This window comes from Lepidochelys olivacea (assembly GCF_965140295.1).
Source record: "Lepidochelys olivacea isolate rLepOli2 genome assembly, chromosome: 2".
NCBI classification, from domain to species: Eukaryota; Metazoa; Chordata; order Testudines; family Cheloniidae; genus Lepidochelys; species Lepidochelys olivacea.
This window is the reverse complement of record NC_140412.1, coordinates 109,162,273-109,180,445: the sequence shown is the minus strand read 5'-3', so window position 1 is coordinate 109,180,445 and position 18,173 is coordinate 109,162,273. Positions and strand designations below refer to the sequence as shown.

At 42.2% G+C, this 18,173-nt stretch overlaps 1 protein-coding gene across 3 annotated transcripts in view; it reads left to right on the top strand.

Moving 5' to 3' along the window:
• CDKAL1 (CDKAL1 threonylcarbamoyladenosine tRNA methylthiotransferase) overlaps positions 1–18,173 on the top strand; it is a 663,359-nt gene that overhangs the window by 120,403 nt on the left and 524,783 nt on the right. For all 3 annotated transcript variants that reach the window (XM_084618215.1, XM_084618213.1, XM_084618214.1), the window contains one exon: positions 10,859–10,943. In XM_084618215.1, coding sequence (XP_084474341.1) covers positions 10,859–10,943 — 85 coding nt within the window. The remainder of the gene's footprint in view (positions 1–10,858; positions 10,944–18,173) is intronic.

Below are 18,173 nucleotides of genomic sequence, written 5' to 3'. Positions count from 1 at the left end.
TTATTCTTTTACGTAGAGACTGTCCAGTTTGACCAATGTACATGGCAGAGGGGCATTGCTGGCACATGATGGCATATATCACATTGGTAGATGTGCAGGTGAACGAGCCTCTGATAGTGTGGCTGATGTTATTAGGCCCTGTGATGGTGTCCCCTGAATAGATATGTGGGCACAGTTGGCAACAGACTTTGTTGCAAGGATAGGTTCCTGGGTTAGTGGTTCTGTTGTGTGGTATGTAGTTGCTGGTGAGTATTTGCTTCAGGTTGGGGGGCTATCTGTAGGCAAGGACTGGCCTGTCTCCCAAGATTTGTGAGAGTGATGGGTCGTCCTTCAGGATAGGTTGTAGATCCTTGATAATGCGTTGGAGAGGTTTTAGTTGGGGGCTGAAGGTGACGGCTAGTTCTGTTATTTTCTTTGTTAAGCCTGTCCTGTAGTAAGTGACTTCTGGGTACTCTTCTGGCTCTGTCAATCTGTTTCTTCACTTCAGCAGGTGGGTATTGTACTTGTAAGAACGCTTGATAGAGATCTTGTAGGTGTTTGTCTCTGTCTAAGGGGTTGGAGCAAATGCAGTTGTATCGTAGAGCTTGGCTGTAGACAATGGACCGTGTGGTGTGGTCTGGGTGAAAGCTGGAGGCATGTAGGTAGGAATAGCGGTCAGTAGGTTTCCGGTATAGGGTGGTGTTTATGTGACCATTGCTTATTAGCACCGTAGTGTCCAGGAAGTGGATCTCTTGTGTGGACTGGTCCAGGCTGAGGTTGATGGTGGGATGGAAATTGTTGAAATCATGGTGGAATTCCTCAATGGCTTCTTTTCCATGGGTCCAGATGATGAAGATGTCATCAATATAGCGCAAGTAGAATAGGGGTATTAGGGGACGAGAACTGAGGAAGCGTTGTTCTAAGTCAGCCATAAAAATGTTGGCATACTGTGGGGCCATGCGCGTACCCATAGCAGTGCCGCTGATTTGAAGGTATACATTGTCTCCAAATGTGAAATAGTTATGGGTGAGGAAGTGAGACTAAAACTCTTCGTTAGAGAAGTTGATACAGTCCTCAAACTCCAAGAAGAGAGCTACACCAAAGATTTAGCATTGTGTCAGTCGTTCTCGAGCAGTGTCCCAGTGAGCTAAGATACTGCTTCGAGCTTCCAGATCACATCCTCTCATAAGCTCCATTTGTCCACCACTATGTTGATCTTTATGTCTGATGGTCAGAAAGGAGCACCATTCCAAGTGGGAGCCCAGGTGCAGGTGTCTATCCAAAGCACCTAGTAAGAGACTGAAGAGTCATCAGTCACGTGATTTGTCTCAGGCCCATACAGCAAAGTGCCACAAGGCTGAGCGAGTACATTCTGGTGTCCCAGTACTTGATTTCCAAGGTAGCATGTGGTACCTTCTAAATTAGAGGACTGCACACCTTCCATGCTGATCCCAACACAGAGTCCCTCAGTTAGTGTAGTGGTACCTTCCACATTGGTACCAACTACCTCTGAGGTGCCCATTGCCTTGGTACCAACTGTCTTAGTACCAAAACCTTATATGCTCCCAAGTGAGTTATATGTGGGCCTAGTTCAAAGTCACCTCTGAAAGACACAGAGGGGTGATTTGGAAAACCCCAAACTGTCAAATATCTGGTGCCTCAGCCTAGAGAGATGTCCTCTGTATCGACTAAACGTAAATACACACTGGGTATACTGGACACGACATTCCCCTCCGCCCCCTCCCCCTCTCTACCCCCCCCCCGATTATTTAGGAACACCTCCAGAATGTTGGTGGTATTTGTTGATAGAATTAAGGGATAACCTACATCTCTACAGAGGTTATGAGAAGCAAATGGAGGAGATAAAAACACACAAGGGAGAAGAGGCAAAGTGGTGAGTAGAGCTGCTTGACTTCCATGTTCTGTTTCCTGTTCCGTTGGTCTCATGTACTGGGTCTCTGGCTCTTCTGTCAGCAGGCTGGAGATTTTAAAGTGGTTTTGTTCCAGTGTACCTCAAGAGACTGCTGGGCAGGCAGCAGGCTGAGAGCTCCCTCCTTTTCCTGGCCCAGCTACTCTATGGAGAGTGAAGATGCTAGGGGCGAGTTAAAGAAAAGAATGAGCTAGCGGTTCTCAAACTGTGGATCGGGACCTCAAAGTGGTTGCGACCCTGTTTTAATAGGGTCACCAGGCCTGGCGTTAGGCTGAAGCTCAAGCCCCACCTCTGGGGCACGGGGAGGGAGGGCCTCAGGCTTTGACTTCAGCCCTGGGTGGCAGGGCTCAGGTGACAGGTCCCCTGCCCTGGGCTGAAGCCCTTGGGCCCCCTTCCTTGGGCAGCAGGGCTGGGGCTTGGACTTTTGCCTACCTACCCAGGGCAGTGGGGCTCTGGCGGGCTCAGGCTTCCATCCCCCGTCCTGAGATCGTGTAGTAATTTTTGTTGTCAGAAGGGGGTCACACTGCAATGAAGTTTGAGAACCTCTGAGCTAGTCTGAAGGCACCAGTAAGTGGATACACAGCAAGGGGTGTGTCTGTGTCTGCAGAAATGTGGGAGGAAAGTTTGCTGGGAATAGCAGAAATGTAATTAGAGAGATCAGATGTTGGAATGAGAGCTGTGGAGGAACCCATAAATGGGTGACAGCTGTAAAGGGTGGGATCAATGAGCTAGAAGTGGGACCAAGAGTGGGTGAGATCCATACATGGAGGACAGAGAGGGCTGGAGCATGACACACCGAAGCAGGGTAATTTGAAGAGCCTCAACAGGGCAAGAAAATTAGAAATGAGCAGGACAACTGGAGAAACTTGGGATGGGAACAGTAAGAGGAAAAGAAGGGGAGACTCGGGGTGCCCCGGGAAAGAAAGGCAACTACCCCGGAAATTGCCACAGAAGAGTCTCCTCCTGAAATGTGGAAACTTAAAAATATGCCTATTTTCCAGCAGGCCCTAGTTATGCAGATTTGTATAAAGAGTTATAGAAATGTCATGCAGATTTGACTTCAGGATTTTTTAGTGCACAGTGTAGGCAAATCTGGGGGTGAGGCCTCTGCAGAGAGGAGGTGGATTTTGAAGAGGTGAAGCAGAGTTGTTACTTCTCAGTGACAGGCCCATGCTGGTCCTTGCTTCTAGATTCTTTATAGTGATATTCATGTTTTATTTTGGTGGTCTTTTTTTAAAATACCCTTTTATATTGTGCCTGTTTGCCTCTGTAGGCCCAAGCAATTGATTTGATATCTGCAGCTTTATTTTCACATGACACTGTGTTACTGCAGGCTACTTAAGATAGTTGTGCTGATTCATAGTTTATAAAGGAACAATAATATAAACAAATGTTAGAATTTTTTTTTAATTATATTTGTGCTGTTTGTTGGTATATTGATGATTCAGATTTTTACTATGTTACCCTTTTTGCATTGCATAATACTCTCAATTTATGTTTTCCAGAATGTCCCAATTAAGTTAGCTGTATTCAGAGGTTTCCATGACCTTTAGTATTCTTTGTACTCTGTTGTTTTGCAAAGTGTGTGATAGATGTGGTTTACTTCCAGTGTAGCTTTTCTTTCATGGAAAAGATGTCACAATGCAAAAATAAATAAATAAAATAAAAATCAGTGGTTTTGAGTTATGCTTTTGAGCTTAAAAATAAAGCTCATTTGACATTGTTGGTGGGTTATTTGTTACTATTAGAACATAAAAAAGGCTGGTTTTAGGTAGCTGATTACCTATATCTGGTCAGCAGTGAAATATTGATGGGCTGAATTTATTTAAAAAAGAAAAGAATTAAAATGTGGAAAGGTTTGACTTCCTCTTCCCCCCAGCTTAGAGAATGTAACTTTTAAAGCAGCACTGTGTTGGAGACATGACTAGTCAAGTTACTCTGCTCAACCCTCCAAAAAAATCCATGATAGATCAACATCAGACCTGAGTGTCTTGTAATGAATCTGCAAGAAAGCATGGAATGAAAAGCCAAAGAAAGTTCCAGTTCTTTGAGTGATTATCCATATGTATTTCACTCTTGATGCACATGTGCACCTTGTACTCAAGATTGGAATTTTGGGGTCAGCAACTGGGGCTGTGCCTTGAGGATCCTCACCCATCCTCCACAGTGCATTAAGGGCAGAGCAGGGCCAACCATCCATGGCTGTGAGATGGAACTGTGAGAAGTGTCTCTATCTCTTGCCCACTTGTGATCCTAAAACTCATTTTTTGGACATGGTTATCCCTTTAGTGTAGTTTTAGTTGTAGTTAGTTAATGTAGTATAGGTTTTTACATTAAGTTTCAGTTTGGGTAATTGTATCTGTTTGTTTTTTTCAGCCCTTGTGTCTAAACAAAAATCTCCAGGGTTTAAGTATCACCTCTTATATGAGATGGCTCTGTCCCTGAGTGATACTCATATAAGATGTCTGTTCTGCATTGCTGAGGAATGTTCAATTTGCTGTTTGTTTTCTAAACAAACTTAAAAAGTGAGAAGCTCATCTGAAACTTTTTCTGGAGGAAATCTGAGACCTGCTTCTGATATCTGTATAAATAAGACCCCCCCCAGATCTGAGCAGTCCTCCTCCAGAAATGCCTCAGTAAACTCAGTGGTGAGTTCCTGGGCTCCTGCTTCCACAAAGTATTCCTCAGCTGTTCCTGCTCCCAAGTTCTCATTGGCGGCTGCCGGGTAGGACACAGCACTGCTCTTTGAAAGAGTATAAATGCAGATCACTGTCTGAGGGACTTACCAACAAAAAGAGGTAAAGATCAACTCTTTCTACCTCAACCAAGGATAGCACGAGTCCTGAGTTAGGTCTCTGGTGACAGAAAGACCCTCACTTCACTCTACGGTACTGGCTAAAGGTCAGCCTCACGCTGCCTCCAGTGTGAAGACTATAGGATTACATCCAGGGCTCTTGGTACCAGCACCAGGGTTTTCTGTACTGATACCGACTTTTCTATACCAACATAGTCTTCAAAATCTACTTCAGTGCCAATGATTTCTAACTTGTTGATCTGGGTAATGACATTTTAATCAATGGTTTTAGAGTAACAGCCATGTTAGTCTGTATTCGCAAAAAGAAAAGGAGTACTTGTGGCACCTTAGAGACTAACCAATTTATTTGAGCATGAGCTTTCATGAGCTACAGCTCACTTCATTGGATGCATCCGATGAAGTGAGCTGTAGCTCACGAAAGCTCATGCTCAAATAAATTGGTTAGTCTCTAAGGTGCCACAAGTACTCCTCCTCTTATTTTAATCAATGTGATCCATGCTACTGGAAAATCTATCAGTATCCTCCTTCCCAGAGTCGCTGCTGTTATCTTCCGTTGTGAAGATACTCTTGGCACTGACCACCGGTATCTTCATGGTACCGGGTATGTCTGCACTAAAGGCAAGGGATCTCCCTATATCCTGCCCTGAGACTGGAGCAAAGTCTGCTCCTCCTGTGTAAGAGGAATATTTCTTCTAATCTTTTGCTTTAAATAATAATGGGGAGGGATCACCAATGTGTATCCTGAAACCCCATTCACACATCCACTTTGCCCCAGATAGGGATTCTAGGGTTTCAAATCTAGCACAATAAGCACTGGGAATATAAGGAAGGACCTCCTATCTAGTATCCCTCACTGGGGCCATATCTCACTTAACTATGGTTCACACTATTGGGGATACTGGGTATTCTGGGGTGCACAACATGCCAGAAAACTCTCCTCCTCTGTCCTGTCAAGTGTCAGATCACCCTCCACAGTAAGATTCCTAAGAATTCGCCAGTATCAGCCTTCCCAGTTATCTCACGCTGAACGTCTATAAATGCAGGCTTTTGCTGAAGAGCAGCACCAGCCTACTGAACTACACTTAGCTGCCATTTCTTCATCATCACCTGACGTAGTAGTGATCCCATCTACACCATCTCATTCCAGCTGTTATAAGGCCTTTCAGGACTTTCATCTGAGGATGGCAGATGAGGTAGTGAAATGCCAGTGGAGGTAGTGTAAGAAAAATCACACAATCCGAGACCGGTAGGCCACATGACCTCTTACACATTCATAACTCAACATGACAAACTTCCCCTTTGTTGTATGCAAAGTGGTTGAAGCCCATCTACTGCCCAAGCAAGCACCACATAGACATGACAGCCCAAATTCCTCTAGAATTCCTATTGCCATTACATTTGTGGAAGAATCCCAATCAGGTGTGCAAGGCTTCTCCATTTTCTCTGCCTCTACCCATGAAAACATTAGAACAGATGTGTCCAGCCTCAGATGGGGAACATATCTGGACCAACAGCACAATCAGGGCTTGTCCACCTTCATAGCAGTGTCCTAGAATGCAGGTGATTCGTTTGGCTTGTGTTACTTTTTTTTTTTTTTTTTTTTTTGCCCTGTGATTGAGGGCATAACAATTTAGATAGTACAGACAACACTAGTGTGATGTTTTTTGTGAACAGGCAAGGAAGATCCTGGTCTTCCCTTTCTGCCAGGAAGCTGTCCAACTGTGGAATTGGTCCATCCATCACCAAATTATACTCAGTTCTACATGTCTGGGTCTGCAAAACACTGTAGCAGATAACTCATGTAACTATGCTTATCATTCCAAATGTATTTCACAAGTAGGATCACCCATACATAGACTTGCCATTGAGAAGAAAAGAAAGTGTCTCTCCCTTTGCTCCACAGAGTGTTGGAGCCCTGGTTCTTAGACACATTCTTTATCCCTTAATCTCCTGCGTGGCTGTATGCTTACACTGTGAACCCTCAGATACCATTGAGGGGGATCAGATAAGAGTCTGCAGAAATTATTTGTATAGCACCAGCTGGGCCTAGGCATTACTGGTACCCGAAGCTCCATGAAACTCTTGATTCAACCTCCAATAACATTACCTCTGAGTCCCAACATAGTTTCCTAGCACAAAAGGTAAAGTCTCCATCCAGACTGTTGCTATCTCAGAGCCTGGATTCTGGCTAGTTAACACAGAACTTGTTCAATAGATATGTGGAACATTCTGATACAAAGTAGAAAGGATTCTACCAGAACAGCTGGTGCAGCCAAGTGGAAAAGATTTTCTGTTTAGGCGAAACAATGTAACCTCTCTCCCATAGAGTCTGGAACCTTTCTCTCTTAGTTTCTCTCATATTTTGGAGTATCTTGTCATTAAAAGGCACAGTGCTTTCTATAAGCTCTATTAGAGTTCACCGAAGCAGCTCTGTCAGCACACCATCCACCTATATAGGGTCATACTATATTTTCACACCCTACAGTGGCTACATTCCTTGAAGGCCTAATGTATGCTTCCACTGTTACAGGAACACCCTCTGTCCTGGGATCCAGTGTCATCCTAGTTGTATTGATGGCCTTTCCCCTGTGAGCCTACAGGCTAGTTGCCAGCTAGGAAGATATTATTTATAAATATAATTTCTGAAAGTTTATTTTTTCAGGTAAATTTCAAGAGCTATTCAGTAACTTGACACAGGTGTGCACACAATGAATTTCTTCAATATGTATGCGCAATACGATGGAGGGATGAGGGGAAAATACAAGGGCAAAAGTATTTCTAAACTAGGTTGTTGTTTTGATGAGAAATGGCTTCCACTCTTTGTTTAGTATGTACATATAACGTAGCCACATTGCATAACATGAGCATTAACGAGAAATAAGTGAGGGTAAGAAAAGATAGATAAAATAGCATTGTAGGGAGAGGAGAGGCCAAAAACTTTACTTCCCTAAATTAGTTGGTCGCCTCTTCACAGAGCTACCCACTGATTATGTACTGGTAGAATATGAAACCTACATAAGAACTAAGCTGAATATTTTTTAAAATATACAAATCAAACCAACACATTTCCAAAATACAAACTGTAATATTTCACTGTATAGTTAGTTGTAAACCCCAACTAGGAAGTTATAACAGTCCCAGAGTCCAAATGTCTGTCTTAGGGACTTATGTGTGCCTCATGATTTTTAATGTATTTATCCTCACAACACCCCTGTGGGGCAGGGATTATTATCCCCCATTTTATAGATGGGGATCTGAGGCACAGAGAGACTAAATCACTTGCTCAGTCATACAGGAATTCTGTGATTGAGAAGGGATTTGAACCCTGATCTCCCAAGTCCCAGGCAAATGCTCTAACCACTGGACTTTCCTTCCTCTGAATAAAGAATTCTCAGGGGTTTTTTTGCCATGAAATATGGTTACATAATAGTTCTCTTCTGACAGTGTGTGTCAGTTGTCTCCCAAGTGCATTTGTACCCCAAGTGCATGATATTTATTCTGTCAACCTCTTGTTATATAATACCCAATAGTTCTCATGTTCAGAGAAAAGTGTTATGCATTTGGAGATAAGTTATATTCATAGTTTGTACTATTAGACGTAAGCACATTTAAAGTACTTTGAAACAGAGTTGTGGCAATGTTTTATTGCATAAAAACGTTGAATTAATTTTTTAACACATTTGGGCAAAGCATTTTTAAATAACAAAATACTGTTTATTGGCCATTGTAGCTGATGACCTGAAAATGTACTTGAAGTTTGTGGCGACTTCTAAATAGAAAAATATAAATTGCTGTGGAATAGTATTCAAAAGCTATTATGTGTTTTTCAGATGCTCTCTTCAGTTGATGAGAGCCAGGAGTTTTTGTTCATCTTTTCCTTGCTTTCAAAAGTCAGTCCTTCTTTTCCTCCTCCTTTTTTGTTTTTGTTTTTTATTTTTGTTTGTTCAAGTTACTGGCCTTAATACAATTGCAAATGTACTGATATTTACATTTAAGGCAAGGATAGCATGCTCATGAGCACTGAACTGTTGCTCACAGAACAAGTCTAAATGTAAATATTATGTAAACCAGAAGCATTCTGAGTTTGAAGAAAGGTCCGTTAGGGTGTCCCAATATGTTTTTACTTCAGTAATAGACTGCATTTCAGCCTAGTGCTGTTTCCAGTCTGTTAATTGACAGGGTAAATGCTTGCTGCTGGGGCATTTGATTAAGCCTTCACAGATTTCAAACAAACAAAACCCCCAACCCTTGTTGCAGTCCCTTTAGAGATGAGCTTGAATGGGTTATCCTGTGGCCATTTGTTTGATTTCTTGGAATACATTGTATTTGAACCTGAAAAGGATTTTAACATCCCAGAACAACTTAACTATGGAGCCTCTATTAATAACACTGATTAAAACAAAAACCTCTCCTGAATGTTTTCACTCATTTTACACAAATAAAAAACAGTTCCTATTTTACATATTATTTGCGTTTTGGCTACTTCCTGAGGTTGGATGAGTGACAGTTAACTGAAAAGTGGAATAATTCTCTGTAGAGGCAAAGGCAAGATTGCAGATGCCTACATATTTTTAGAGTTTGAGATTGTATTAAGTGTAGCTAGGGGAAGGAAACTTTTTATATACGGACAGGTAAATACAGATATACATATATAGACACATTTTAAAATCATTGCAGGCTTTAATTTTTTGCTTTTTTTTTTTTTTTTTTTTGCTTTTGTGAGCTGTCACTTAAATTAGGTAATCTAAAAACTACACTTTGACTTAAAACAATTTTGCTCCATTCATTACTTGTATTGCTTTAAATCCTTTTACAGTACTTCAGTTTGGCTCAAGATTTGCTGAAAGCTAGTACCAAAGTGTGACACAAGCTTTCTGTGCCTCACTGATACAACACTAAACAGTCCTGATTAGTGCCAGAGCATTGGGAATGTGAAATGGCTTTTCTGATGCTCCCTTGGGCTTGCTCAAGGAGTTTCTTTTAGAAAATGAAGTGTTACTCTCCTAGTGACCTCATATCATTTAGATTCTGTGGTATTTGCCAATCAGTTGAAAACCAGGCGGAGAGAAAACATTCACTGGGTAGAACCTGGAAACCAGTTTCCCAGAAATGCACAGTATTTTTTATTTCCTGCATTTGTTTTGGAAGGCTAAATTTTGTATTAGATGACAAGCTAATTCTCCTTAATTAAAGTTTGTTTAAAATCTTTATTTTAATTGCAGAGGAAAAATACTGTGTTCATGCCACATGTTAGAGTGCCTCGGAGGATAACTTCATGATCCAACACGATGTATTTAGCTATCACAAGGCTGTAAAGAAATGTACCAAGAAATTTAGCTCTGGGCTGAAAACTATAGGCATAACTAAGGGTGTGCTCTTAAACCTTTAGTCTAAAATTTGCTGGAAGTTAATGATAAAATAATTAAAATGTAGCCAATTCTAATAATCAGTGGAGTTTTTCCTAAATAACTCACTCTGAATTTTCTCTCTACTGTAAATATTTATGCTTGCTTAAGCCTAGGTTGTTTACTTTATAGCAATGTTACACAATAAAATTGAGATGACAACTCTTGCCTCCATGCCAGTGATGCTAGTCTCCATGAGCCACTTGTTTACATTTTCAAACAAGCACCTTCCTGATTTCTCTTGTGCTGCCCTCATGCATGGGAAGTGCTTCTAAAAAAACTTCTGTAAAACCACCTCATTGTCTGCCTTCAACTCCCTCCTTTTAAACTCTCTTCTGCTGTGAGTCCTACCAAAAAATTGACAGTGGTTAGACGGTGTATTGAAACCACTGCCTATCATAGTAGCCAATGTTGTCTCATTATTTCCTTGCGCTCCCACTGTCTTTCTGTTTATACCTACATTGTGTGTTTTGTCTTTAACTTGGATTTGTAAGCTCCTTGGGGCAGGGACTTCTTATTTTTTATATAATATAGTACAGTAGTTCATGACTGCAAGAGTAAGCAATATTCATGAAATTTCCAAAACTATATTTATGGCTTGATTATTGAAACCTTATGAGAACAGTCCACTTCTTAACAAAAGGTTAAATCCAATCTCTTTAGTGTGATATAGTTCCAAGTTTGAGCTGCAATTCTTTAATGCACCCTTCTGTCTCTTCTGTCCTCCAGACAATGCCGCAGAAGCAGACTTGTGGCTTCTTAACAGTTGCACGGTAAAAAGCCCAGCTGAAGACCACTTCAGAAACTCAATTAAGTAAGTTGCAATCTTTTTTTCCAAAGAAACCCAGTAATGTTTATCAGTGAAAAGTCTGTGGTTTTAAAGGATACCTATTTTCAATCAAAAAGTAAATCCTCCCTAGTGCAGAGCAGAGGAGAAATGTGAGTTTGAGTTTAATGATGATCTGCACTCATCCAGCTGGAATAGATTTGTGATTGGTAATGTGGTAATTTTCTAATAGCTGTTTTGGGGATTTGTAAATGTTCAATAGTGCACTCACTGGGGGGAGACAACCCTCCCATTACTGCGTAATCCAGGAGTTTCCATATTATTTTTCTAAGAAAGATTTTACAGTGTTTTCTTAAATAATTAATTTTTTTTTAAAGTGGTATGAATGACTAACCATCTTCCTCCACCCCATTTTTTAAAAAATGACCATCAACGTGTTCCTTTAATTAAATAAAATGTGTGCTGCAAAACATTTAGAACTATACATTTTTGTAATACTTGCATGCAGAGGTATTGCATGGCGGGATATGCGGGGTCTCGTGCCCTCCCAAATTTGCTGCTTGGCTTGTACTGAGCATGCTCAGTAATACTGCCGAAGCCAGCTGCCCTCACTCTGCACCATTGCTATTAGCAGGTAAGGGTTGTCTTTGCTTAAATGTATTTATTATTAAAAAGAGTGAACTGAGGGCCTGTGTTTACATACAGAGCTACAGTGGCACTGGTGAAGCTGCATTGCTGTAGCGCTTTAGAGAAGATGCTCCTAAGCCGATGGGAGAACTTCTTCCATCGGTGTAGTTAATCCTCCTCCCCGACAGGCTGTAGCTATGTAAATGGGAGAAGCTCTCCTGTCGACACAGCAGTGTCTACGCTGGGGGTTAGGTTAGTATAAAAAATCCACACCCCTGAGTGATGTAGTTATACCTATATGGGTCTGTAGTGTAGACCTGGCCTGAGTGTACTATAGTTAACATTGAACTAGTCTTCTGAAAGTATATAGTATTGTTGTAGATGTGTTGGTCCCAGGGTAAAGTCAAAAGACAAGCCTGAGAGATTAAATGCCTTAACTTTGCTAGATACTTAAAACCATGGGCTGGATTTATGGTTTATTACACCAATCTATAACCCACTTAAATCCCAACCCCCAGCCTTTTTTTCCTTCCACCCTATGACTGGAGAAGTGTTAACAGACCACTTCACCTTGAATGGTTCCTTGAAATATGTATTAACTGCTTATGCTAAACACTCTGTTCTGCCTTATATTTAGCTCTGTCACTGATGTTTCCCAGACCTGAAGAAGAGCTCTGTGTAAGCTCAAAACTTGTCTCTCTCACCAACAGAAGTTGGTCCAATAAAAGATATTCTCTTGCCCACCTTGTGTCTCTACTCTTCTGAAAGACATTTTATTTCAATATATAGCATGTCCTGTCAGTGATGCAGAAAAGTGGCTTGTGGTAGACGACTTGTTAGCTTTTGAGTTCAGCAGAAGTATAGCTTTGATAAGAATAAATGGAAAACCTGAACAGTCACAATTGTGGTGTGTCCAGTGTAAATAAAATGTGTTGTCCTCTATTATTCATAGATCTTACCTTTACTAAACACTCACGTGGATGCTCATGGAATGATTCGTTAGGTGTGACACGTAGCTGGCTGATGATTGTTGAAAATCTAATTGGCAAGATTTCAGAGTAACAGCCGTGTTAGTCTGTATTTGCAAAAAGAAAAGGAGTACTTGTGGCACTTTAGAGACTAACCAATTTATTTGAGCATACACTTTCGTGAACTACAGCTCACTTCATTCATCCATGATGAAGTGAGCTGTAGCTCATGAAAGCTTATGCTCAAATAAATGTGTTAGTCTCTAAGATGCCACAAGTACTCCTTTTCTAATTGGCAAGAGACCCCTAATTCTTACTAAGCAGCTGGCACATTTTTGGGGAGAGACAGAGAGGGAGTTGTATTGAAACTCTCTGCTAGCAGTAGCAGCTTCCCAGTGCTGTACCCTGGAAGAGAAAAAATTTGCCCATAGTAGGTGGAACAATTAAAATAAAAAGATTCCTCCTGTACCCAACAGAGAAGTTAATTTCCTGACTGCCAATGCAGCGCACTGCAATAAGGTTAGCTTTTTGTGTTGCCAAGAAGAACTCTGTTTCCAGAATACCGGTGGTTAGTGTGCTTTGGGTAATAACTATACCTGAATTTCCCACCATCCCTCCCCCCTGTGGTTCCGTCCAGCAGTTACCAGTCAGGTTTCAGACCTCTAGCCATCACCTGTCTCTGAGCAGGGGCCCTTGTCCCACTCCAGTCTGACCACGGTGTTTTAAGGCTGCACGGCCCCCTTACACTGTGATATCATCAGCATGCCAGTCTGTTTAAAGGCCAGCACCTGTGCTTTGCTTTTGCTCTGGGGGCTATGAAAAGTGTATTGCCAGCAATTACAAGTTGCCACATAGCTCTTTCTAAGTAAGCACATTTATTCGTAAGGTACAAGCATTACAGAGAATACATGTTAAGTAAACAAACAATAAATAGATTTAAACATACACTAAACATACTAGGAGTCACCCATCAGTCTTATGGGGCCCTAGTAGTCCAAAGTCTTTTCAATACTTCAGTAAGGGTTGGGGTCCCTTTGGACAGAAGATCTTGTCTGTTTGGTGAATCAGAAAGTGGGCACTGTCAGTTCAAGATAACTATTTTATACCGAAAGCCCTTCCTTGTCTGTTAAACTCTGAACTAGTATATGCAGACCACCCCAGGGTGTGGTACCTCTATAGAGTTGTTTAGTCTGTGACTTGTTTTAATCACCCCTCACTGTTTTTAGGTCTTGTAGGAGCGGTGGTAAGCCTCCTCTATGGAGTAGGACACAATCATACATAAACCATTATGGTCCCTAAAGATATTGCACGTAATTGCAATATCTGTAACATGGCAGTTAATGTGCATTGGATAATAATCTTGTGTTGGCCAACTAAAGCTAACTAAAGATAACTGATTCTGTGGATGAAGGGAAAGCAGTGGACGTGTTGTTCCTTGACTTTAGCAAAGCTTTTGACACTGTCTCCCACGGTATTCTTGTCAGCAAGTTAAAGAAGTATGGGCTGGATGAATGGACTATAAGGTGGATAGAGAGTTGGCTAGATTGTTAGGCTCAACGGGTAGTGATCAATGGCTCCATGTCTAGTTGGCAGCCAGTATCAAGCGGAGTGCCCCAAGGGTCGGTCCTGGGGCCGGGTTCAGTATCTTCATAAATGATCTGGAGGATGGTGTGGATTGCACCCTCAGCAAGTGTGCAGACGACACTAAACTGGGAGGAGTGGTAGATATGCTGGAGGGTAGGGATAGGTTACAGAGGGACCTAGACAAATTGGAGGATTGGGCCAAAAGAAATCTGATGAGGTTCAACAAGGACAAGTGCAGAGTCCTGTACTTAGGACGGAAGAATCCAATGCACCGCTACAGACTAGGGACCGAATGGCTAGGCAGCAGTTCTGCAGAAAAGGACGTAGGGGTTACAGTGGACGAGAAGCTGGATATGAGTCAACAGTGTACCCTTGTAGCCAAGAAGGCCAATGGCATTTTGGGATGTATAAGTAGGGGCATTGCCAGCAGATCGAGGGATGTGATCGTTCCCCTCTATTCGACATTGGTGAGGCCTCATCTGGAGTACTGTGTCCAGTTTTGGGCCCCACACTACAAGAAGGATGTGGATAAATTGGAGAGAGTCCAGCGAAGGGCAACAAAAATGATTAGGGGTCTGGAACATGTGACTTATGAGGAGAAGCTGAGGGAACTGGGATTGTTTAGTCTACGGAAGAGAAGAATGAGGGGGGATTTGATAGCTGCTTTCAGCTACCTGAAAGGGGGTTCCAAAGAGGATGGATCTAGACTATTCTCAGTGGTAGCGGATGACAGGACAAGGAATAATGGTCTCAAGTTGCAGTGGGGGAGATTTAGGTTGGATATTAGGAAAAACTTTTTCCCTAGGAGGGTGGTAAAACACTGGAATGCATTACCTAGGGAGGTGGTGGAATCTCCTTCCTTAGAAGTTTTTAAGGTCAGGCTTGACAAATCCCTGGCTGGGATGATTTAATTGGGGATCGGTCCTGCTTTGAGCAGGTGGTTGGACTTGACCTCCTGAGGTCCCTTCCAACCCTGATATTCTATGACTCTATGATAAAGCAATGACAGGATCTTTTCCACTTAAGTTGTGGCTATCTTTCTATTCCAATTACCATGTACCAGAATTGACGATACTGAGCGGGTGTGTTACTGAATAAGCTGGTGAAAGAAAGAGGGGCTTAACAAGGATGAACGATAAGAAACATTTCCCGTCGTTTCAGGTTTTTTCTTTGCTATATTAATGAGCTCGATTTTGTTTGTAGCAGCGGCTCCACCCCCACCTCTGATAAACAAAACTAAAAAATTGTCATTCTTAGTTGACTGTGCAGAGAACCATTCTTTTCTTATAGCTTGTTTTCTGCTTTCTGCTTCTCAGTTCTTGACCTTTCCTCATTCTGGGGAAGGAGAACTTCTGCTTCTACAGGATTGTTTTGTGACCACCACAGAAAGTGGGTGAGCCAGCCATGTTTCAGAATTATGATGGGGCTGTTCAATATATTTCTCAGATGCATCTCAGAAATCGTTTTATGGAACTACTTTGTATCTTATGGTGGGAGAATAAAGAAGTGGTGAGAAATTAATGTTTCTAATCATTAGAATCTTTCACAAATAGTCTTCTGAATGTTATAGCAGCAAACTGAGTGAAATTTGGGAGGGTATTTAGACTAGCTGTTTCTCTGTCATGTCAACAATTCTGGCTTCTAGGTTGCGGTCACGGAGACCTTTATTTTTTCAGAGTTGAGTAACGAACAGAACAATGACCAGTCTGTGATCATGATCCTAGAGAGGGTACCTAAAAAGAGTTTCGTCTGCATGAAGTGCCGCCTGATAGAGCTGATGGAAGAAAAGATCCCGGGATTGGAGATGCAGGTGGAAACTCTGGTTGAGTTTAGAAGGTGGTTCCAGCGGATGATGGAGCAAAGACATGAAGAGGCTGAAGGGAAAAGCTCAGACTTGCAGATGGAAGCAGAATCCCAAAGAACTCTGAGGGGAGACTGCTGGGTGAGGAAAGTGTACAGTGGAAGCATGTGACTAAGAGAGCCAGGCAGAGAAAAAGATGGGCTAGTGAAGGAGAAACAGAGCTCAGGAACAGGTTTGCGGAGTTGGAAAATGAAGAAGGGGCACAGCAGGTGATCACTGAAGGTGAGAGGGCAAGGAAGAAGAGAAGAGCAGCTAGTCCAAAATGAAGAGGGCAAGAGTCAATGGAGATAACACCAACTATGAGCCCCAGGAGGATACAGGATGAGTTGCAGAGGATTGCAAGGGACAATAGGAATCGAGAGGACTTGCAGCCAGAGGGAACAGGGGATAGATAGACTGGAGAATTGCACGATGACCAGGAAAAGGCAGGTCTACGTGACTGGGGACTCCTTACTGAGAAGACTAGACAGGCCTGAAACAAGAGCTGATCCAGAGAACAGAAGGGTGTGCTGTCTGCCGGGTGCTAAGATACGGGATGTGGACCTGAGGCTGAAGAGGATCCTAACGGGAGCAGAAAAGAATCCACTGATTGTTCTTCTTGTGGGAACAAATGATATGGCTAGATTCTCGCTGGAACGTATCAAGGGAGACTATGCCAGGCTGGGGAAGACGTTTAAGGAAATCGAGGCTCTGGTGATCTTCAGTGGGATTCTGCTGTTCCTAGAGAAGGGCAACAAAGATGTGACAAGATTATGATGCTCAACAGATGGCTCAGGCACCGGTGCTATAAGGAGGGCTTTGGGATGTATGGCCATTGGGAAGCATTCATGGGCAGAGGACTCGGGATGGACTTCACCTGAGTAAGGATGGAAATAGACTTCTAGGATGGAGGCTGGCACAACTGATTAAGAGAGCTTTAAACTAGGAATTTGGGAGAGATGGTTGGGAGATGTCCAGGTAATCTCCACGCCGGATTTTAACATTGAGAGGGAAGAAAACAAAGTCAGAGAGGATACAGCTGTGGGTAGGAGAATGGACACAAGGAGGAAGGGTAGTGTACATACCAGTCTAATAGGTGATACTGGCAGTAGAATGTCTGTGCTTAATTGGGTAAAGAATGTGAGCGAGGCCTAACAGCAAAAATTAAGATGTTTGTACACTAATGCGAGGAGCCTAGGTAACAAAATGGAGAAACTAGAGTTACTGTGCAGGAAGTGAAACCAGATATTATAGGGAAAACAGAAACATGGTGGAATAGTAGTCATGACTGGACTACAGGTATTGAAGGGTATGTGCTGTTTAGGAAAGACAGAAATAAAGGCAAAGGTAGTGGAGTAGCATTGTATATGAATGATGAGGTAGACTGTAAAGAAATAAGAAGTGATAGAATGGATAAGACAGAGTCTGTCTGGGAAAAAATCACATTGGGGAAGAAAGCTACTAGAGCCTCCCCTGGGATAGTGTTTGGGGTGTACTGTAGACTGCTCGGATCCGATCTGGATATGGATAGAGACCTCTTTAACGTTTTTAATGAAGTAAATACGAATGGGAATTGTGTGATCATGGGAGACTTTAACTTCCCAGATATAGACTGGAGGACAAGTGCTAGTAATAATAATAGGGCTCAGATTTTCCTAGATGCGATAGCTGATGGATTCCTTCACCAAGTAGTTGCTGAACCAATGAGAGGGGATGCCATTTTAGATTTCATTTTGGTGAGTTGTGAGGACTTTTAGAAGAAATGGTTGTAGGGGAAAACCTTGGTTCGAGCGATCATGAGCTAATTCAGTTCAAACTAAATGGAAGGATAAACAAAAATAGATCTGTGACAAGGGTTTTTGATTTCAAAAGGGCTAACTTTAAAAAATTAAGGAAATTAGTTAGGGAAGTGGATTGGACTGAAGAACTTGTGGATCTAAAGGCGGAGGAGGCCTGGAATTACTTCAAGTCAAAGTGATACTGAAGTGCAGAAACTATCGGAAGCCTGCATCACAAGAAAGGGGAAAAAATTCATAGGCAGGAGTTGTAGACCAAGCTGGATGAGCAAGCATCTCAGAGAGGTGATAAAGAAAAAACAGAAAGCATACAGGGAGTGGAAGATGGGAGGGATTAGCAAGGAAAGCTACCTTATTGAGGTCAGAACATGTAGGGATAAAGTGAGACAGGCTAAAAGTCAAGTAGAGTTGGACCTTGCAAAGGGAATTAAAACGAATAGTA